Here is a 23,385-nt window from a genome sequence, read left to right on the forward strand (position 1 = left end):
GACCCTGTCATCATCTGAATCTGCCATATCATCCATCAGTGAAGAGCCACCAGCCACGTAGCAAGAACTCAGCTCTCCCCCGGCAGGAAAATCTATGGACTCCATGCTTGCTGGGCATGTGTGCCTTCTTTACCCACCTTTCCTCCTCCACAGTCCTTTTCCTCAAGATCTTACAACATCTCAAGCCTGTTACTGCAGAGATGGGGCCCTTACTGACCTGATTTCAACCCTCTTCTAAGGAAGGAGGACCCAGGAGGCAGCAGTTCCTGGCTGGCAGGTGCCGAAAGCTCCCTGCCATGTAGGGTCAGGTCCTGTGAGTCCAGGGCCTGAGGTGATTTGGCTGGGCCAAATCTACATGATGTCTCCATAATGTCTGTGTGGTTTATAGCAGAAAATCAACATGGGGTGGGCTTGGGGCAGTAAGTCACCTGGCAGAGCACACGTTCTGGCCGCTTCAAGTTCCCGTCCACCACATGGGGCCTCTGCACAGGGCAGCTTCACAAGCAGTGGAGCAGTACTGTCGTGTCTCTCCTCTCTGTGTCTCTCTTTCCCTCTCTGTCTTTCCCTCCTTCCCCAACCACCCCCTAAAAAACATGGAGTCTGTGTGGTCCAGGAGGTGGCACCGTGGATAAAGTACTGGTCCCTTGGGCATGAGGTCCTGAGTTCAGTCCCCTGCATCATATGTGCCACAGTGATGTCTGATTCATATTCTCCCTCTAATAAAAAAATCTTAAAAATATTGTGGTCTGGGGAGAGTCGGGCTGTAGTGCAGCAGGTTAAGCGCAGGTGGCGCAAAGCACAAGGACTGGCAAAAGGATCCCGGTTCGAACCCCGGCTCCCCACCTGCAGGAGAGTCGCTTCACAGTGGTGAAGCAGGTCTGCAGGTGTCTATCTTTCTCTCCCCCTCTCTGTCTTCCCCACCCCTCTCGGTTTCTCTCTGTCCTGTCCAGTGGGGTTAAAATGGCCTCCAGGAGCTACCTCCACACCCTCCAATACTTGGTGCCTATTATTCTGCTATTTCAATGTATATCACCAAGTGTGTGAGGTTATTACCTCGTTGGTTGTTTTTTTTTTTTTTTTTTTTTCCATTTAACCAGAGCACTGCTCAGCTCTGGCTTGTGGTGGTGCAGGGGACTGAACCTGGGACTTTGGAGCCTCAGGCATGAGAGTCTCTGCATAACCATTATGCTGTCTACTCTTAGTTTACTGCTCTTTAACAGTAAATAAACTATACTTGCTGCTTATTTTGTGTCCGTCTGTATGTGCTAGAATTTACACTACCTGGGAAAGGATATGTTTTTGTTGTTTTCTTCACTGATGCATCCTAAGAACTGAGACCATTAGGCTGGTGTGCTGATGAGACTAGATTCCTGCAATTCTGCAGGTCACTTTTGTTTTAAATCCATTCTCAATTCTGTATCTCCATTCTGCCTCAAATTTTACTGGTCCCTAAATCAACCAATAAGTTTATACTCATCAAGTCACCAAGTTTGACATGGAAAATGGAAAATGGTGGTCCTGACGGTCCTAGCTACATAAGAAATGCTTCTAGGGTGGCCAGGGAGGTGGTTCAGTCATAGAATATAGAACTTGCAATTGTGAAGTGAGGTCCCGAGTTCAAATCCTGACAACAGTTTTCTCTCATCTTTATTTATTTATTTATTTATTTTCTCTTTTGTTGCCCTTGTTTTTCATTGATGTTGTAATTATTATTGTTGTTCTTATTGATGTTGTTGTTGTTGTTGGATAGGACAGAGAGAAATGGAAAGAGGAGGGGAAGACAGAGAGGGGGAGAGAAAGACAGACACCTGCAGACCTGCTTCACCGCCTGTGAAGTGACCCCCCTGCAGGTGGGGAGCCGGGGGATCGAACCGGGATCCTCCCACCAGTCCTTTGCACTCTGTACCACCTGCGCTTAACCCACTGCGCTACTGCCCGACTCCCTCCTCACCTTTTTTTTTTTTTTTTTACTCCTGCCAAGATTAAGAAAAACTCAACTTTGGGTGGGGGCATAGTATGTGGTTATGCAAGAGCATGTTCATACCTGAGGCTCCAAAGTCCCAGACCCAATCCCTTGCACAACCATAAACCAGAACCGATAAGTGATCTGGAGAGAGAAAGAGAGAGAGAGAAGAGAAACCTTGATTTTCCTCCATACTCAAACCACATGCTTTTTCTTCATGTCTCTTCTCATCAGAATAGGAATGAGTAGCACTATCTGCGCTTGTAAAGTAACATTGCCCTCAGCACTCACAATGCCAACCAGTCACTCACTTCTGTTGCGCTCAAGTATTATTTTATCTACATTTGTTAAAGGTAGAAACTGCCAGAGAAAGAGAGTGTGTGAGAGACCACAGCACTGAAGCTTCCGTCACTGTGGCGGCGGGGGACCAGGCTCAAAGCCGGCTCACACATGGTGACGCAGCACACTGTGTAAGTGAGTTGTTTTGCTGGCCCTTGAGCTCAGGCATTATCTTCCCAGTTACCATCTGTTTCAACCTCTGGGTGGTCTGCACCTTGCCCCAGATTTTTTTTTTTTTTGCCTCCAGGGTTATTGCGGGGGCTCAGTGCCTGCACTACAAATCCGCTGTTCCTGGAGGCCATTTTTCCCATTTTAATTTTTTGTTGTTGCCCTTATTGTTATTTTTATTTTTCCACTGCTGTTGTTGTTGGCTAGCAGAGAGAAATGGAGAGAGGAGGGGAAGACAGAGAGGGGGAAAGAAAGACAGACACCTGCAGACCTGCTTCACCGCCTGTGAAGTGATTCCCCTGCAGGTGGGGAGCTGGGGGCTCGAACCGGGATGCTTGAGTCAGTCCTTGCGCTTTGTGCCACCTGCGCTTAACCTGCTGCGCTACTGCCCGACTCCCTTAAGTTAGAAACTTAAGTACAGATCTAGGCCAAAATCCTTGGGAGTGGATGTCAAATCTACAGCCTGACAGCCCAAGCAGAGCGGGAGAAACAGCTAGACAGCAATCTAGGGGCCGCAGTCAGGCAGCCACCACCTGGGCTGCTGGCTTCACCAAGCTTTCTATGACCTACTTCTGACTACTGGGACCACACATTCTTAGTCCTCCCCCCGTTCCTTTTCACATCTCTTCTCTCACCTTTTGTCTTGTCCAAGCCTGTGTCTCTCATGTTCCAGGATGTCTTCCACTTCTGCCTTCCCTCTCTTCCCCCTCTGCTTCTCCCACTTCAGCACAAGGCTGGCTGCTCTGGGGAAGAGCCAGGAGTGCTGCAGAGTAGATGTGTTGGGACCCCAGTCTGTGGAGTCAGACTTTATAAGCCCAACCCCACTCTGCCACACACCACACATGTGGCGTCAGTCAACTTAGATATGTCCTGCTTCCAGCACCAACAAAATGGGTTTGACAAGTCGCAGCCACAGGTGACACCGTGATTTTAATGACTTGACAAGTTTTTCTGACTAGTAAGAACGGGGGCAGGGGGGAGAGTCTATTTCCTGGGGGCCAGGTGGTAGTGCAGTGGGCACATGGCACAAAGCCCAAGGACCAGTGTAAGGATCCCGGTTTGAGCCCTGGGCTCCCCACCTGCAAGGGGGGCCGCTTCACAAATAATGAAGCAGGTGTGCAGGTGTCTGTTTTTCTCTTCTCCTTCCTGTCTTCTCTTGATTTCTTTCTGTCCTATTCAACAACAACAATAGCAATGGGAGTCAGCACGTGGTGCAAAGCGCAAGGGCCAGCAGGATCCCGGTTTGAGGCCCCGGCTCCCTACCTTCAGGGGAGTGGCTTTACAAGCCGTGAAGCAGGTCTGCAGGCGTCTGTCTTTTCCCCTCTCTGTCTTCCCCTCCTCTCTCCATTTCTCTCCATCCTATCCAACAACAAAGACATCAATAACCACAACAAGGGTAACAAAAGGGAAAATAAATAAATATAAAAAATTAAAAATTAAATAATATATATAAACAATAGCAATAACAACAATAATAACAAGGGAAACAAAATGGGACGAAATAGTCTACCGAGCCCTAGCGATAACCCTGAAGGCAAAAGAAAAAAAAAAATTTATTTCCAGTTCTAATGTCTTAGGAGAAGAAAAAAATGAGCCCCACACTTGAGTGATCCCAGTGGCTGGATCTGAGTAGTGCACAAGGCAGACAGGTGGCTCATTAGTGTGTTCAGTCATGATGATGATGATGAGGAGGAGGACGGACGGATGGACGGACGGACGGAGGTAGGGATGGAGTTCCCTCTGACAGAAAGAGAAAGCTGACTCTGATCCCGACAAACAGGTGGCGAATCTGAGGTGCACAGATTAACCTCACACAGCTGGGCTGAGAGAGGACAAGCAGGGCCCTGAGCCAGGCGTCCTCTGACATGAGACCACTCATGGGCGAACAAGTGTGGTGGAGGAGGGACAAGAGGCCTGGGGTTACAAGCACACACCAGACCTCACCCGCTGGCGCATCAGTCTGTGTTGGACGCAAAGCATCAGGAGAGGGGCCAGGCAGTGGTGCACCTGGTTGAGTACACGTTACAATGCGCAAAGACCCGGGTTCAAGCCCCCGTCCCCACCTGCAGGGGGAAAGCTTCAAGAGTGGTGAAGCAGGGCTACAGGTGACTCTCTCTCTCCCTCTCCCCTCTCAATTTCTCTCTGTTACTATCCAGTAAATAAATAAAATAAAAAGAAAAAAATTAAAAAAACAAAGCATTAGGAGAAGTCAGAGATCCCTGGGGTCAAGTGGTGGTTAAGTGCTCACATCACAATGCTCAAGGACCCAGGTTTAAGTCCCTGGTCCCCACCTGCAGGGGGAAAGCTTCACGAGTGGTGAAGCAGGGCTACAGGTGTCTCTCTGTCTCTCTCCTTCTCTATCACTCCCTCCCCTCTCAGTTTCTTTCTGTCTCTATCCAGTAATAAATAAATATATATTTTTAAAAGTCAAAGATTTTCCCTTGCTCTTTGTGCTACAGAATATCTTTGCCATTCACTACAACATCAAAAAATTATTTTCCTGGGCAGGGATAGATAGCATAATGGTTATGCAAACAGACTTCCATGCCTGAGGCTCCAAAGTCTCAGGTTCAATCCCCTGCACCACCATAAACCAGAGCTGAGCAGTGCTCTGGTAAAAAAATTAAAATCCTGGGAGTCGGGCGGTAGCGCAGCAGGTTAAGTGCATGTGGCGCAAAGCGCAAGGACCTGCATAAGGATCACGGTTCGAGGCCCTGGCTCCCCACCTGCAGGGGAGTCGCTTCACAGGCGGTGAAGCAGGTCTGCAGGTGACTGTCTTTCTCTCCCCCTCTGTGTCTTCCCCTCTCCATTTCTCTCTGTCCTATCCAACAACAATGACATCAATAATAACTACAACAATAAAACAACAAGGGCAACAAAAGGGAATAAATAAATATTAAAAAATCTAAAAAAAATCTTTTAAAAAAATCCTATTCAAATTCAACTTCCTGGCTACTATCTACACTTTGTTCAACTTTGCTGACCAATTGAACTGGGTCAGGTAAATTGGCCAGAGGCTGAGCCTACTCTCAAAGAGTAGATTGAAGAAGACAGAGACAATTACTACCCCAGGACAATTACATTCTGTTCCTAAAGACCACAGACGACACATCAGAAATCAGAAGTTGCAGGTCAATCGTGATTCTCTGAGTGGAATGTCTTCTCAGAGATAAGATCTGACAAGATATGAAATACTGAAAGGGAAGATAAAAATGGCTGACTCCCGGTGACGCTCAGCTTCCTTGCAGAACAGGACTCTCACCAATAACAGGAGTCTTTAAACAACCGAGATTAAAGCATGTGCATAGAGGTAGACCGTGTGAGCACACAGGCCGAAGGTGGCAACTCTGAGGCCAAAGGAGAGGCCTCAGACGAAGAAACCAGCCCTGTAGACACCTTGATCTCAGGCTTGCAGCTTTTGACTGGGAACAACTCTGGGTAGTTTGAATATTCCAGGGAGCTCAGTCAAGGATGAAGTGCTTGACAACTTAGGGCATTCTAAAGTTATTCACTCTACCCTAAACCTAATCACTCTATGTCTTACTGATTCTTTCCCAGGATAACTGGGGAAAAGGCTTTCCTAGGTCTCCTCCCACCCTTCCCACCTCACCTGTGAGCTCTCCTGTGGCTCAGCAAGCTGTGGCACACACACACATACACACATCACCACACCACACACACACCTTGTAGCATCAATCAACTGTCTTGAGGTAGTGCAGTTGATAAAGCATAGTACTCTCAAGCATGAGGTCCCAAGTTCAATCCCCAGCATGGCATATACCAGAGTGATGCTCTGGCCCTCCCTCCCTCCCCCTCTCGCAAATAAGTAAATAAACCTTTAAACTATCTTTTCAGTGGTAATTTCTCAGAATTGAATAAAACCAAAACCCTGGTACATTTTTTTCCCCTCCAGGGTTATTGCTGGGGCTTGGTGCCTGCACCAGGAATCCACTGCTCCTGGAGGCCATTACCCCCCTTTGTTGTCCTTGCTGTTTATCATTGTCATCATATTGTTGTCGTTGCTGTCATTGTTGTTGGATGGGACAGAGGAGGGGAAGACAGAGAGGGGGAGAGAAAGACACCTGCAGACCTGCTTCACTGCCTGTGAATCGACCCCCCTTCAAGTGGGGGGCCGGGGGCTTGAACCAGGATCCTTACACTGGTCCTTGTGCTTCACACCACCTGTGCTTAACCCGCTGCACTACCACCTAACTCGGTACATTTTTAAACAGGGTGGGGGTGGCCAGGGTGGAAAGAATAAAGCAAATGAGTTGAGATGGTAATGTAGGTGGCTCTGTGTTATGGGTTGTTTGTTGCTGTGCAGGGAGGGGTGGGGAAGGCACTAGTGTATTCTTTTTTCTTTTTCTTAAATTTCTTTATTGGGGAATTATGTTTTAGATTCAACAGTGAATACAATAGTTTGTACATGCATAACATATCTCAGTTTACTAGTACGCTCTTAAGTCGCTGCTCCAGGATGGTTATTTTTCATTCTTTTTGCTACAGATAGAGACAGAGACAGGCACAAAGACGTAGAGGGTGGAAAAGATACCGTAGCACTTCTCCGCCACCCCTGGATCTTCCCCCTGGTGCTGTGGTGTCTCCATGAAGGGCGGAAGTGTCAACCAGGAGTTTCTCACTATCTTTTGGCATCTGAGAATATGAGCTTCTTTTTTAAAAATATTTATTTATTCCCTTTTGTTGCCCTTGTTGAAATCTGAGCTTTTTAAAGGTGCTATTCTTGCCATTTTTCTGTATTGCAAAATGAAGTATTTAAAAGTTTTTGAAATAGCATTTTAGCGACTGGATAAGGACTACATTTCTGGTATTTTAAACTTGTTTCTAATCTTTTCCTTTCATCAAATTCTTGCCCCTGGGAATTCACTTCTAAGAATTCTGCCACAGCTGTGCCCTTCCCTTGGGACTAATGAGTCAATAAAGCACCGTTTCTGATATGCTGGTTAAAATATCTTTTAAATGAGTACAAATACAATTTTGGAAAATAAAGAAGATATATTAAAAAATGTCTAGGGCTGAGGAGAAAGAATAACAGTTCTGTGAAAGGCGTTCAGGAACCTGAGGCTCTGACCCCCCCCCCCCCCAGATTCTATCCCCAGCACCATCAGCCAGAGCTGAGCAGGGCTCTGATCTCTCTGTGACTCTTTCATTAAAAACAAAACATATTTAATTTTTTCTGTAAACACACCTCCCACAGACACGGTCCCATTCCCATATGAGCCTGTCCACCACACTCACAAGCCTACACTCAGTCCCTGCTGTGCGCTGCACACCCAGCCACCCCTCACACTCTCACCTGTAGGCTCCCTGTGCACACGCATCCCACACCCACACTCCCTTCACACACATCACTCGTGATTTGCCATCCTGGGGCCTAGCACTGGGCTGCGTGACCTCCCATACTTGTTTTTTTAAAGATGTCTTTTGTGATATTTGAGGGGGTGGGGCAGAGCATACATCTGCTCCGGCACATACAGTGCTGGGTCTCAAACCTTTACACAGAAAGGAGGTTCAATATGAACCGTGAAGAGAGCGCCAGGTAGCCCAGGAGAATCCCAGCTACCAAGCTGCTGCAGAGGGACCCAGCTGCTCCCATCAACCCTCCTGCCTGCCCTGTACTACCCACACACGGCCAGTGGGGGACAGTGTAGGGCAGCACGCAGTTGATAGCGTCTATGAAAGCTTCAAAGCTGATGTGGCTTCACTACTACCAAGAACACGTCTCCCTGGACCTGTCTATTCATATGGTGCAGTAGGCATGGCATCCAGGGACCATGATGCCTTCAAGAACCCACAGAAGATTTTCTCTGGGGGCAGTCGGGCGGTAGTGCAGCGGGTTAAGCGCAGGTGGCGCAAAGCGCAAGGACTAACTCAAGCATCCCGGTTCGAGCCTGCAAGGGAGGCGCTTCACAGGTGGTGAAGCAAGTCTGCAGGTGTCTGTCTTTCTGTCTCCCTCTGTCTTCCCCTCCTCTCTCCATTTCCCTCTGTCCTATCTAACAACGACATAAATAACAATAATAATTATAACAACGATAAAAAAGCAACAAGGGCAACAAAAGGGAAAATAAGTAAATAAATATTAAAATTAAAAAAAAAAAAAAAAAGATTTTCTCTGGGACCAGGAACTCAGGCACGCACAATTTCACAGCTCCAGGCTGTCTCATTCAGATGGTGGCGTTCTCTGACACCATAGCACCTCTGTGTGTTTGGGGGCTCAAGCCTAGGCCATGTGCACAACAAGGCATGCACTGCCTAGTGAGCTCTCTCTCCAACACAGAAATGTTTTACTTTTCATTACAAATCAGGAGATAAAAGTGTCTATAATAATATTAAAGATTCGAGACTTCTGGAGGCGGAGCTACGAGCAGCAGATCGCTTTCTCTCCTCTCCTCTCCTCTCCCGGATCAACTAGGAATACCAAAGGAGACCACCTGGGACCGAAACAAGACAGGACTAGAATGACCACAGGAACCCAGTGAATCACCCGTGAGTACAAACACGTGTGGCTGGTGACAGAGAGGAGAGAGGGGCCTAAGGAGAGATTAAGTGACTGCTCACAGTTGAGCAGTTTATCAGCTAAGACACCACCTCCAGTCTGCTCCACCAACAAGGGGACAGCTGAAGGGAGAAGAGGACTCCCCAGAGACTCACCAAGTGCAACTCTGAGTCTCCATTGCTACTACCCTCAGAATCTGGAGCAGCGACAGGTAGGGACACCAAGGGACAGAGATCTAACCGGGAAACTCAGGAGAAGACCAATACCTCGGTGGCATAGCTGAGGGGCTGTGAAAGTCTCTTTGCATAACCACTGGATTATCTCTGCCACACCCTGCTTTATCTCTTGGTCAGGAGTCAGTGATTAAGCTTCTTCTTCTAGCGTTTGCCCTTCTTCCGTAGCCAGTCAACAGCGTCAGGTTGAGCCTGATGTCAAGTTTCAAGACCTCCTTTGAATCTGGAGAGGTGGCAGTCGTTGACTATGTGGGTCATAGTCTGTCTGTAGCCGCAGGGGCAGTTCGGGTTGTCTCTGGCTCCCCAGTGATGGAACATAGCGGCGCACCGGCCATGGCTTGTTCGATAGTGATTGAGGAGGGCCCAATCATAACATGCTAGGTCAAAGCCGGGTTGACGCTTGCAGGGGTCTGTGATGAAGTGTTTGTTCTTTACCTCAGATGACTGCCAACTCTGTTTCCAAGAGACTGGAACCTATTGATAGTTTAAAAGCCCTCAGGCTCCCATAGCCTACAGGGAAGGGGAAAAAAAAAAGAAGCTTTTAAACCACTGAGCTCCAACTCAGGGATTGAAATAACTGTTAACTTCTACCACTGTGAACCCTTAAATTAACTTACTTAGACACAAGTCAATCCAGGCAATAGTGATAAAGAATTTGAAAAGTACTGATAAAGGGAACTCATAACATAATATATAAAATGGTTAAAACAACAAGAAAAAATATTGGAGAATCGAACCAGGACAAGAGTCCACCTAAAAGTCCTCCAGAGGGTGAAGCACAAAATAACGAGTTCAACATTCAAACATTAGCTAAGGAAATAATAACAGAAGTGAGTAAAGAATTTGAAAAAATTGTAACCAGAAATGCAGGAACAACAAATGAGAATATGGAAGAAAATTCTAATTATCTCATGGTTATTAGAGAGCTGAAAGCTGAAATCACTGAGCTAAGAAGGCAACTAGCTGAACAAGCTAAAACAGTATCAGAGCAGGGCAACAAAATAGATGAACTCCAGAAAGCAGTAGAGGGCAGAGAGAATAGAATCTATGAGGGTGAAGACAGAATTAGCAAGATTGAGGATGAATTAGAGACAACTAATGGCAAACGCTAGAAGAAGAAGAGACAACTAAAAAAGAAGTAAGAGATCTCAAAAAGAGATTAAGAGATGCTGAAAACAACGACAGAGTCCTATGGGATGACTTCAAAAGAAACAATATATGCATTATTGGCATACCAGAAGAAGAAAGAGAAGGAGAGGAAGAAAGTGTTTTCCAGGCCATAGTAGCTGAAAACTTCTCTAGTCTAGACAACATCAAAGCCATAAAGATTCAAGAAGCCCAGAGGGTCCCAAACAGAATTAACCCAGACCTAAAGACACCAAGACATATCATACTAAGAATGGAAAGGAACAAGGATAAAGAAAGGATCCTGAAGGCTGCAAGAGAAAAACAAAGAGTCACCTACAGAGGAAAACCCATAAGATTAGCAGCAGACTTCTCCATACAAACACTACAGGCCAGAAGAGAATGGCAAGATATCTATTGAGTGCTCAATGAGAAAGGCTTTCAGCCCAGAAGTATACTAGAGTTTGCAGTGAGTACCTCCCTAATACTTCCTCTCCACTTTTCCAAGCTTTGGGTCCATGATTGCTCAACAATTTGTTTGGCTTTGTATGTTAACTCTCTTTTCAGTCACCAGGTTCCAGGTATCATCAGGATGCCGGCCAGACTTCCCTGGATTGAAGACCCCATCAATGTGTCCTGGAGCTCAGCTTCCCCAGAGACCCATCCTACTAGGGAAAGAGAGAGGCAGACTGGGAGTATGGACCGACCAGTCAACGCCCATGTTCAGCGAGGAAGCAATTACAGAAGCCAGACCTTCTACCTTCTGCAACCCTCAATGACACTGGGTCCATGCTCCCAGAGGGATAGAGAATGGGAAAGCTATTGGGGGAGGAGGTGGGATATGGAGATTGGGCGGTGGGAATTGTGTGGAGTTGTACCCCTCCTACCATATGGTTTTGTTAATTAATCCTTTCTTAAATAAAAAATAAAAATAAAAAAATAAAATAATAAAATAAAAATTGTTTTAAAGCAGAAAAAAAAAAAAAAAAAAAAAAGAGAAAGGCTTTCAGCCAAGAATACTATATCCTGCTAGACTGTCATTCAGACTAGATGGAGGCATCAAAACCTTCTCAGACAAGGAACAGTTGAAGGAATCAACCATCACCAAGCCTGCCCTGAAAGAAGTTCTGAAAGGTCTCCTATAAACAATCAGACCACCACAAATAGGACATATATCAAAACACTCTTAAAACTCTACAAGAATGGCGTTAAAATATCTTCAATCTTTGATATCAATAAATGTCAATGGCCTGAATTCACCTATTAAAAGACACAGAGTAGGAAGATGGGTCTGAAAATACAACCCAACAATATGCTGTCTACAGGAAACTCACCTAACTCAACAAGACAAACACAGACTTAAAGTGAAAGGATGGAAAACTATCATACAAGCCAATGGCCCACAAAAAAGGGCAGGAGCAGCTATTCTCATATCTGACATGATAGACTTTAAAATAGATAAGATTAAAAAAGATAGGAATGGACACTACTTAATGTTCAGAGGATGAGTCAATCAAGAGGACTTAACAATTATTAACATCTATGCACCCAATGAGAAGCCATCTAAATACATCAAACTTCTACTGACAGAGCTACAGCAATATAGTAACAGTAACACAATCATAGCAGGGGACTTCAACACCCCACTCTCTCAACTTGACAGATCATCCAGGCAGAAAATCAATAAAGACATAAGGGAGTTAAATGAAGAGAGAGATAAACTAGAACTACTGGACATTTTCAGAGTCATTCATCCCAAGAAACTGGAATACACATTTTACTCAAATCCACATGGGTCATTCTCAAGGATAGACCTTATATTAGGCCACAAAGACAGCATCAGCCAATTCAAGAGCACTGAAATCATCCCAAGCATCTTCTCAGACCATGGTGGAATTAAACTAACATTCAACAATCAACAAAAAATTAGTAACAGTGCCAAAATGTGGAAGCTCAACAGTACACTTCTTAACAACTTCTGGGTCAAAGAGGAAATCAAGGAAGAAATCAAAATGTTTCGAGACTTCAATGAAAATGAAGACACAAGCTATCAGAATATTTGGGACACAGCTAAAGCAGTCCTAAGAGGGAAGTTCATAGCTATACAAGCACACATTAGGAAACAAGAAAAAGCACAAATAAACAGCCTGATTGCACATCTTAAAGACCTAGAAGAAGAAGAATAACAAAGGAACCCTAAAGCAACCAGAAGGACAGAAATCACTAAAGTTAGGGCAGAAATAAATAACATTGAGAATAGGAAAACCATACAAAAGATCAATGAAAGTAAATGTTGGTTCTTCGAAAGAGTAAACAAAATCGACAAACCTTTAGCCAGACTCACAAAACAAAAAAGGGAGAAGACCCAAATAAATCGGATAATAAATGAAAGAGGAGATATCACAACAGACACCACAGAAATTCAACATATCATGCGAGGCTTCTATGAACAACTATATGCCACCAAGCTAGAGAACCTGGAAGAAATGGACAATTTCCTAGATACCTACCAACTTCCAAAACTAAGTAAAGAGGAAGTGGATAACATGAACAGGCCCATCACGGCTAATGAAATTGAAACAGTTATCAAAAATCTTCCCAAAAATAAAAGTCCTGGACCAGATGGTTTTACAAATGAATTCTACAAAACTTTCCAAGAAGAACTAATACCTCTACTTTTAAAAGTCTTCCAGAAGATTGAAGACACTGGAATACTCCCTGCCAGCTTCTATGAAGCCAACATCACCCAGATACCAAAAGCAGACAGGGACACAGCCAAAAAAGAAAACTACAGACCAATATCTCTGATAAACATAGATGCAAAAATATTGAACAAAATTCTAGCCAACCGGATACAGCAGTATATCAAAAAGATTGTTCAGCATGACCAAGTGGGGTTTATCCCAGGCATGCAAGGTTGGTTTAATATACGTAAATCAATCAATGTGATCCACCACATCAACAAAAGCAAGACCAAAAACCACATGGTCATATCAATAGATGCAGAGAAAGCCTTTGACAAAATACAACATCCCTTTATGATCAAAACACTACAAAAAATGGGAATAGATGGAAAATTCCTGAAGATAGTGGAGTCTATAGATAGCAAACCTACAGCCAACATCATACTCAATGGTGAAAAACTGGAAGCATTTCCCCTCAGATCAGGTACTAGACAGGGCTGCCCACTATCACCATTACTATTCAACATAGTGTTGGAAGTTCTTGCCATAGCAATCAGGCAGGAGCAAGGAATTCAAGGGATACAGATTGGAAGAGAAGAAGTCAAACTCTCCTTATTTGCAGATGACATGATAGTATACATGGAAAAACCTAAGGCACCCAGCAAGAAGCTTTTGGAAATCATCAGGCAATACAGTAAAGTGTTAGGCTACAAAATTAACATTCAAAAGTCAGTGGCATTCCTCTATGCAAACACTAAGTTAGAAGAAATTGAAATCCAGAAATCAATTCCTTTTACTATAGCAACAAAAACAATAAAATATCTAGGAGTAAACCTAACCAAAGAAGTGAAAGAATTGTATACAAAGAAGTGGAAAGATATTCCATGTTCATGGGTTGGAGGAATTAACATCATCAAAATGAATATATTACCCAGAGCCATCTACAAATTTAATGCTATCCCCATCAAGATCCCAAGCACATTTTTTAGGAGAATAGAAAAAATGCTACAAATGTTTATCTGGAATCAGAAAAGATGTAGAATTGCCAAAACAATCTTGAGAAAAAAAGAACAGAACTGGAGGCATCACACTCCCAGATCTCAAACTGTATTATAGGGCCATTGTCATCAAAACTGCTTGGTACTGGAACATGAATAGACACACTGACCAGTGGAATAGAATTGAGAGCCCAGAAATGAGGCCCCACACCTATGGACATCTAATCTTTGACAAAGGGGCACAGACTATTACATGAGGAAAGCAGAGTCTCTTCAACAAATGGTGTTGGAAACAATGGTTTGAAACATGCAGAAAAATGAAACTGAATCACTCTATTTCACCAAATACAAAAGTAAATTCCAAGTGGATCAAGGACTGGATGTTAGACCACAAACTATCAAATACTTAGAGGAAAATATTGCAGAACTCTTTTCTGCATAAATTTTAAAGACATTTTCAATGAACAAATCCAATTACAAAGAAGACTAAGGCAAGTATAAACCTATGGGACTACATCAAATTAAAAAGCTTCTTCACAGCAAAAGGAAACCACTACCCAAACAAAGAGATCCCTCACAGAATGGGAGAAGATCTTTACATGCCATACATCAGATAAGAGTTTAATAACCAACATATATAAAGAGCTTGCAGACTCAACAACAAGACAACAAATAACCCCATCCAAAAATGGGGGGGAGGACTTGGACAGAATATTCACCACAGAAGAGATCCAAAAGGCTGAGAAACACATGAAAAAATGCTCCAAGTCTCTGATGGTCAGAGAAATGCAAATCAAAGATAACAATGAGATATCATTTCACTCCTGTGAGAATGTCATACATCAGAAAAGGTAACAGCAGCAAATGTCTGGAGAGGGTGTGGGGTCAAAGGAACCCTCCTACACTGCTGGTGGTAATGCAAATTGGTCTAACTTCTGTGGAGAACAGTCTGGAGAACTCTCAGAAGGCTAGAAATGGACCTACCCTATGACCCTGCCATTCCTCTCCTGGGGATATGTCCTAAGGAACCCAACACATCCATCCAAAAAGATCTGTGTACACATATGTTCTTGGCAGCACAATTTGTAATAGCCAAAACCTGGAAGCAACCCAGGTGTCCAACAACAGATGAGTGGCTGAGCAAGTTGTGGTCTATATACACAATGGAATACTACTCAGCTGTAAAAAATGGTGACTTCACCGTTTTCCAGCCGATCTTGGATGGACCTTGAAAAAATCATGTTGAGTGAAATAAGTCAGAAACAGAAGGATGAATATGGGGATGATCTCACTCTCAGGCAGAAGTTGAAAACAAGATCAGAAAAGAAAACACAAGTAGAACTGAAATGGAATTGGCATATTGCATCCAAGTAAAAGACTCTGGGGTGGGTGGGGAGAATACAGGTCCATGAAGGATGATAAATGACATAGTGGGGGTTGTATTGTTAAATGGGAAACTGGGGAATATTATGCATGTACAAACTATTGTATTTACTGTTGAATGTAAAACATTAATTCCCCAATAAATAAATTTAAATAAAAAAAGAAAACAAAAATAAATAAATAAACTAAAAAATTACGTCAACCCTTAAAGTAAGCTATGCTCTCCCCAATTTAGTTAGGAAAACTGAGGCCCAGAAAACACGATTCACTCGCACATAGCCCACATCGACAGAAGAGTGATCACTTTCAGACCTCTTTTACCTCTAGCCTTTCTCTGGCCTGGAGAACCTCTGGACTAAAGCTTGACACTTCAGAGCAGGGAGATTTGAGGACAGAGCCCACAGGACCTTGTCTGATAACAAGGCCAGCCTCTCCCTTCAGGAGCAGGAATCTGAGGGCCAGTCACTAGCGACAGTGATAACGACAGTTTTCACTCAGGCAGGGGAAACACACCCTTCTCTGGCATCTCCCGGGGAGACTGAGGGAGGTTGTGAAGGAGGCTCCAGCAGCCATTAGTAACAGGTATTCCAAACACCTGGGGGTGACTCAAAGCCCAGTGGAAGGCATCTGTCACATCGCCATCATCATCACAGAGAACAGCAACTACTACAGCAGACTTCTCCCAGGGCTGGGGACACACACCCCGCTGCTGTCACAACCAGCGTGTTCAGAATTGAACGTGTCAAAATGTTTCTAAGACTTATAATAACTCTGGTGGTTCTCTTTGGGAGGGATGGTGAGGACACAGGACTTTGGTGGTGGCTGTGGTGTGGCACTATGCACTATACACTGTCATCTGACAGTCTTGTAACCTACTATTAATGACAAATGAAAAATCACGGGGCCCGGGCAGTGGCACACCGGGTTAAGTGCACATAGTGAGAAGATCCTGGTTTGAGCCCCTGGCTTCACAAGTGGTGAAGCAAGGAAGCAGGTGGTCTGCAGGTGTCTATCTTTCTCCCTCCCTCTCTCCTCTCCCTCTCCTTTCTCAATTTCTCTCTGTCCTATTAAAAAAAAAAACCCTCTGGAGGCAAAAAAAAAATGTTTAAAGACCCTGAATTTGTCATCTCTACCCCTCCTCCGCACCTCAGAAATATGATCAGCTCGTGATCATTTACCAGTTGGTCTACGACAGAAACATCTGGTGGACACGCATGGCAGAGCCGAATAGAAGGGTTGCCATGGCAGCAGAAGGGCCCATCCTGGGAGGAAATTGGAAGCAGGTGTGGTCAACACAGACCCGCATTATCCAGACAAATGGTTCCTCTGTTGCCTGAGCAGTGGCATGCCAGCCAAGGGTGGGAGGGAGAGCTAATTGGTAGCATTTTCTGATTTCTATGGCCTAAATACACCTGCATGATCAATTGCACAACAAAAGTGTCTAGTAACCAGCCTAAAAAAAAAAAACCCTGAAAAATTAACAGTGAGTTCTAGCAGGTCCATATCTCCTGGAAGTGACACAACTCCAGTCCCTGGAATGAGGGACACTGCCAAGGAGAAGTCTGTGAAGTGACATCCAGGTACCCTCGACACTGGGGATTGAACTAAGAGTGTCAGCATGAAGTCCTGTACTCTGACAGCTGAGCTATTTTACCAGCTCAAACACTTTTTTCCTGGCATTTGTCTGTCCAAAAGTCTTATTCACATCTGTTCTCCTCTTTGAGACAGGGCAACTGAAGAGCTGTCGGGTCTGCCGGGACAGGCTTTGGTGGAAGTCCTCACACCAGGCTGGTTCAGAAGGATCTCTCACTGCTCATGTTCTTCAGAGACCCCAGTCCACTGCAAAGATTCTTGGTCTTTTTCTTTTTCTTTCTTTTTTTTTTTTTTAAGAGTCTTGTTGTTAATGGCACAGATCTTTTGTACCATTTGATTCCTAGACACAAGTCCACAGCTTGATTCTGCTACCCATGGGGAGAAATGATGGTGTGGGTCAATGCCAGAGGAAAGGCCAGAGTGTCAGGTTTTCCAGAGTAAAGATTTTCAAGGGGGAGTCGGGCGGTAGCACAGAAGGTTAAGCACAGGTGGCGCAAAGCGTAAGGATCCCGGTTCAAGCCCCAGGCTCTCCAACTGCAGGGGAGTCGCTTTACAAGCACATCATGTGCCAGAGTGGAGCTCCAGGTCTACGTCCCTCTCATTAACAAATTAAAAAAAAGAATACCTAATCATAATAAACTAAATAAATAAGCTAGAGGCAATTATTATTATTATTAATGAGAGAGATAACCAGAGCATCACTTTGGCACATGCCAGAGCCTGAACTCAGGACCCCACACTTGAAGGCCCACAACTTTATCCACTCTGTCACCTCCTAAGACAGTCCTACTTTATATATTTGTGGGTTTTTTAAAAATATTTATTTATTTTCCCTTTTGGTGCCCTTATTGTTTTTCATTGTTGTTGTAGTTATTATTGTTGTTGTTGGATAAGACAGAGAGAAATGGAGACAGAAGGGAAAGACAGAGAGGGGGAGAGAAAGACAGACACCTGCAGACCTGCTTCACTGCCTGTGAATGACTCTCCTGCAGGTGGGGAGCCGGGGGCTCAAACCAGGATCCTTACGCCGATCCTTGCACTTTGTGCCACATGCACTTAACCTTATGTTTTCTTTTTTACTTATTTAAAACTAGAGCACTGCTCAGCTCTAGCTCATGGTGGTGTTGAGGATTGAACCTGAGACCTTTGTTGCCTCAGGCATGAAAGGCTTTTTGTATAACCATTATGCTACCTGCTCAAGGCCCAATCTAGCTTTAGAACCCAACAAGTACCAAGACTGAACTGTATCTCTGAATGTTCAGCCAAGTTCCTGATCCCTCCTTAAGTTCCATGGCATCCCTGCCTCACTGCACACAGATCACTCAGTTCTTCCTGGGCTTTCTGTGAGAAGGAGAGGACGCACATAGAGTTTGGAGAGGGACCCTGAGAATGGGACACTGTGCTGAGTGGGGCAGCCTCCCAACACACACACACACACACACACACACACACTCCACACACACACACACACACACTCCACACATACACACACACACACACTCCACACATACACACACACTCCACACACACACACATACACACATACACACACCCATACACACACACTCCACACACACACACACACACACACCCATACACACACACACACCCATACACACACACACACTCCACAATACACACACACACACACTCCACACACACACACACACACACACACCCATACACACACACACACACACCCATACACACACACACACTCCACAATACACACACACACACACTCCACACACACACACACACACACTCCACACACACACACACACACACTCCACACACACACACACACACTCCACACATACACACACCCACACACACACACTCCACACACACACACACACACACACACACACACACACACCCTCACCAGAATTAAGTGAGGACTCAGTCATGGTAGGTGAGAGGAAACAAGACAGTGAAACCGATGCCTGGAGAGAATTTCTTTCACAATTTATTTTTCAGCATCTGGAAGCCTGACAGGACAAAGCACAGCCTAAGAGTCTTCTTCCCTGGGCCTAAGATTTCGTATAAAGTCCTTGATTTGCTGGCCAACTTTCCGAAGCTTTCTGCCAATCTTCTGCGTACCTTTCTTGATGAGGTCACGCAGCCGTCCAAATAGCCTGACGTTCTGAGTCTGTGCAACAGGAAGGAATATGGGCTCTTTGAGGGAACTGCACAGGCGGCAAAGCAAAGTCCTCCCAGCCGAGACACTCCCCTTCTTAGGCTACGCCTGCAGCCTCGGGCCACCAGTCCACCCTCTGGCTGTGATCTTTGGGTTACATGGTTGGATCCTTATACCCCAAAACAACAAGGAAACAGGTCCAAAGAGGGCAAGGGGCCCCACACAGCCGCCACACAGTCCATCCCAGCAAAACAGTCATCCCAGCAAAGTCATGAGCTGCAAGCTCATTTTTCCAAGCAAGTAGCTTTCAGGCTTTAGTAAGACTCCAACAGCCCAGAGGGATGTTAACATATAGATTGCTAGGAGCCCATCACAGAGTCTGACTCAGTAGGTCTGAGTGGGACCTGAGAGTTTGTTTGTCGGGAAGAGAGAAAGAACTGGAGCATCATTCTGGTATATGCATTGTCAGAGATGGAACTCAGGACCTGACACTCTATCCACTGCACCACCTCCTCCAGATCACATGAGAATTCTCTTTTCTAGCGAGTTCCCTGGTGAGGGAAGTCTGAAGGCCACTACTCCACTGCTGGTCTTAGAGATTCAAGGCTCAGCTTGGAGAGCAGATCTCTGCTCTGAACAGGGTAGTGAGTCGACTCCTCACCATACAGCTCAGTCCCTGTGACTCAGGTGGGGTCTCTTACCTCGACACAGTTGACATCGAAGGAGCCCCTGACCTGGTCCAGAGTGACTGTCCCCACACACTGCTTTACCACCTAAGGGTGAAGGCTTGACGTCACACTGGAAACCCAGCGCCATAACCTCCCAGCCTCCCCTCAGTGACTGGCAATGTTCCCTGCAGGCCTGTGGCCCAACTCCTTGAGAGACCCCCAGCGGCGTCCCCAGCCCCCAGTCTCACCCCATTCTCCTTGAAGTCACACTGCTCTGGGAACTGCCTCGTTGTCTTGGGACATACCGTCTCCTTCGCCAGGAAGTTTATGGGCTTCGGGGAGCTCGGATCCCCGCTCTGGTCAGAGGGAGAGAGAACGGAGTTGGGGTTCAGGCTCCTTCTGGCCTTCGTCCTTCTGTCTCTCTTTCCCCTTGTGTGTGCTGCCACTGGGCCTGCTGCTGGTGTGGGCGTGAAGTGGGGCTGAGAGACAGCTCACTTGGATAGTGCCTTGCTTTGCCTTGTGCATGACCCAGGTTTGAGCCCAACCCACACCACACTGAAAGAAACTTTGGTGCTGTGGCCTCTCTCTCTCTCTCTCTCTCTCTCTCTCTCTCCCTCTCTCTCCCTCTCTATGCCTCTCTGTCTCTAAAAATAAATAAATAAGGGGGCTGGGCAGTAGTGCAACAGGTTAAGCGCATGTGGCACAAAGCACAGTGAAAGGTGTAAGGATCCAGGTGCGAGCCCCTGGCTCCCTGCCTGCAGGGGGTCACCTCACGAGCGGTGAAGCAGGTCTGCAGGTGTCTGTCTTTCTCTCCTCCTCTCTGTCTTCCCCTCCTCTCTCCGTTTCTCTCTGTCCTATCCAACAACAACAATAATAATAACAAGGGCAACAAAAGGGAAAAAATGGCCTCCAGGGTTATTGCTGGGGCTCGGTGCCTGCACTACGAATCCATTTTCTCCCCTTTGTTGCCCTTGTTGTTTATCATTGTTGTTGTTACTTCTGTTAGATGCTTCCCCACCACCACCACCCCGCAGTCCCCCGCTGCACTGGGGGAAGCTTCAGTGCTGTGGTGTCGATCTCTGCCTCTCCCTTTCTATCTGAAAAAGTCATGCTGGAGTTTGAAACTCCAGCAATGACGAAACACAAGGTATAAGGGCCCAAGAGTTGGCATGTTGCACAAAGCCTTGTATTCTTTGTTTTCTTTATGCTTTTCTATTTGTTTCCCTTTGGTTAGAGACAGAGAGAGATTGGGGGGGAGAGAAAGAGAGACATCTTCAACACTATTTTCACCGTCTGCCTATGTAGCTTTCTCCTGCAGGTGGAAGCCAGGGGTTTGAACCCAAACCTTCATGAAAGGCTGTGTGTGTTCTACTGGGTGCCACCATCTGGCCTCAGCCTTGGATTTTCAAGCATGAAGTTCTAAGTTCAGCCACCTAACATCCTATGTACCAGAGTGATGCTCTGGTTCTCTCTCTCTCTTGAACCTCTGCCTGAGAGGTTGCACACTAGATAGTGGGCCGGACTTGCAGGCATTAAGTCCCAAATTCAATTCCTGGCATTACTTGTGCCAAAGTGGCGTGACATTCTGGCTTCCTCACACATTAATTAGGATATATATATATATATATATATATATATATATATATATATATATATATATGTGTGTGTGTGTGTGTGTGTATATGTAAATATAAATATGTGTGTGTGTATATATATATATATATATATATATATATATATATATGTAAATATAAAGGACCAGGCTGTGCCACACCAGGTTAAATGCACTCACTACCACCCAGAAGGACCCAGGCTCAGCACTCCAGCACCTCCACACTCATACCTGCACAGGGGAAGTTACACAAATGGTAAAGCAGTGCTTCAAGTCTCTCTTTCTTCCTCTCTACCCTCCCTTCTCTCTCAATTTCTCTCTGCCTCTGTAAAAACTAAAAGGGTACCAGGAGTGGTAGATTCATAATGCAGGCACCAAGCCCCCAAAATAACCCTGGTGGCAAATAAAAATAAAAATTAAAATTAAGAGGGAGTCGGGTGGTAGCGCAGCGGGTTAAGCACAGGTGGCGCAAAGCGCAAGGGCCGGCATAAGGATCCCCAGTTCGAGCCCCCAGCTCCCCACTTGCAGGGGAGTCGCCTCACAGGTGGTGAAGCAGGTCTGCAGGTGTCTGTCTTTCTCTCCCCCCCTCTGTCTTCCCCTCCTCTCTCCATTTCTCTCTGTCCTATCCAACAACGACAGCTATGGCAACAATAACAACTACAACAAGCACAACAACAAGGGCAACAAAATGGGAAAAATGGCCTCCAGGAGCAGTGGATTCGTGATACAGGCACCGAGCCCCAGCAGTAACCCTGGAGGCAAAATAAATAAATAAATAAATAAAAATAAAAATGAAGAACAGATTGAAAGAGTAACAGCAACCCTGTCCTCCTCAAGCACACAGAGTAGGAGAAAGCAGAGACGGCGGAGACTCATGCAGGGAAGTCACACCTCAGAGCCAACAGCCCTGTTCTCACCCCTGGAGCTCCCCAGATTCCTAAAGCCTGCCTAGGGGTCAGGGGGCACCCCACCGTACAATGGAGGGTCTTATTTTTTAAAATAGAGATTAGAAGGCTGGGTGGTGGCATACCTGGTTGAGCGCACATGCTATTATGTGTAAGGACCCAGGTTCAAGCCCCCAGTCCCCAGCTGCAGGGTGTGGGCAGGGGAAGAAGCTTTCCAAGTGGTGAAGCAGTGCACAGGTATCTCCATCTCTCTCCCTCTCCATCTTCCCCTCCTCTCGAAAATTCTCTGTCTCTATCCAAAATAAATCAATAAAAATATTTTTTAAATAGGGAGAGAGGTTCTAAGGCAGGAATCCATCCCATGCTGGGGGCAGGGGCAGTTCCCCGGAAGATGGGACAGTACTTAAATGAGGACTTGGCCTAACAAGAGGCAACATATGAGGAAAGGGAGTGGTGGTGTGTCCGGTTTGGCCAGAGGTGACCCCCCCCTTTCTCCCCCAAGCCCCCAGCTCACTCCCATGGGCTCCTCGCTCAGTTCCAGGAGGCGATAGAGATTGGCGTCGGAGGACTGCCGGTTAAGGTCGTCCACGGCACGTAGCGCAGCCTCCCGGTAACTGGGGGTCTGGGCGGCAGCTGGAGGAATCACCAGGCCCGGCAGCAGTAGCAACGGTAACCACCATGCCAGGGAGGTGCTTTCCCTCTGGACCTCCATGGCTGCCAAGTCTGCCTGCCCCTGGCCCATCAGTCTCCTTTATGCTCAGTCTGAGCCTGATGCAAAGGCCTCACCAGGAACCTTCCAGACCAGCCCTGGCTGGCAGCCAGTGTGTGGGCTGGCGCTTGCCTCAGCCCGTTCTGTTGCCTCACGGGGCTTACAGGGCTGTGGGTCAGGCCCACCTCGTGCGCAAGGTGATGAAATGGTTTCTCCATCTCCTGGACGGTCTTGGGCTCTCTGGACCCCATGGTTGCTCAAGAGAGTTGGACCTGACAGAGAAGAAAGGGGCTCAGGTTTTGTCCTCCGTCCTTCTCCCCACCCCTGTGACCTTCTTGGACATCATAGTCC

At 45.9% G+C, this 23,385-nt stretch overlaps 2 protein-coding genes across 2 annotated transcripts in view; one reads left to right on the plus strand and one right to left on the minus strand.

The window, feature by feature from the left end:
* NME6 (NME/NM23 nucleoside diphosphate kinase 6) overlaps window positions 1-16,744 on the plus strand; it is a 28,376-nt gene extending 11,632 nt beyond the window's left edge. Inside the window, exon 6 of the mRNA XM_060204911.1 lies at window positions 16,559-16,744. Within this exon, the coding sequence (XP_060060894.1) occupies window positions 16,559-16,744 (186 nt within the window). The remainder of the gene's footprint in view (window positions 1-16,558) is intronic.
* Window positions 16,745-18,945: 2,201 nt separating this feature from the next.
* Window positions 18,946-23,094, minus strand: CAMP (cathelicidin antimicrobial peptide). The gene is made up of 4 exons (XM_007533605.3): window positions 22,840-23,094; window positions 20,057-20,164; window positions 19,842-19,913; window positions 18,946-19,152 (listed from the first exon to the last, which is right to left on the minus strand). The coding sequence occupies exons 1-4, from the start codon at window positions 23,065-23,067 to the stop codon at window positions 19,012-19,014; spliced, it is 549 nt and encodes a 182-aa protein (XP_007533667.2). The 5' UTR covers window positions 23,068-23,094; the 3' UTR covers window positions 18,946-19,011.
* Window positions 23,095-23,385: the final 291 nt, after the last annotated feature.

The sequence above is a fragment of the Erinaceus europaeus genome, chromosome 12 (genome assembly GCF_950295315.1).
Source record: "Erinaceus europaeus chromosome 12, mEriEur2.1, whole genome shotgun sequence".
Lineage (NCBI taxonomy): Eukaryota > Metazoa > Chordata > Mammalia > Eulipotyphla > Erinaceidae > Erinaceus > Erinaceus europaeus.

Coding starts and splice junctions, on each gene's coding strand:
- CAMP (XM_007533605.3), bottom strand. CDS start 23,067: ATGGGCCAGGGGCAGGCAGACTTGGCAGCCATGGAGGTCCAGAGGGAA. Junction 20,165..22,839: donor TGAGCGAGGAGCCCATGGGA/GTGAGCTGGGGG, acceptor CCCTCTGACCAG/AGCGGGGATCCGAGCTCCCC. Junction 19,914..20,056: donor GTGACTTCAAGGAGAATGGG/GTGAGACTGGGG, acceptor CTTCACCCTTAG/GTGGTAAAGCAGTGTGTGGG.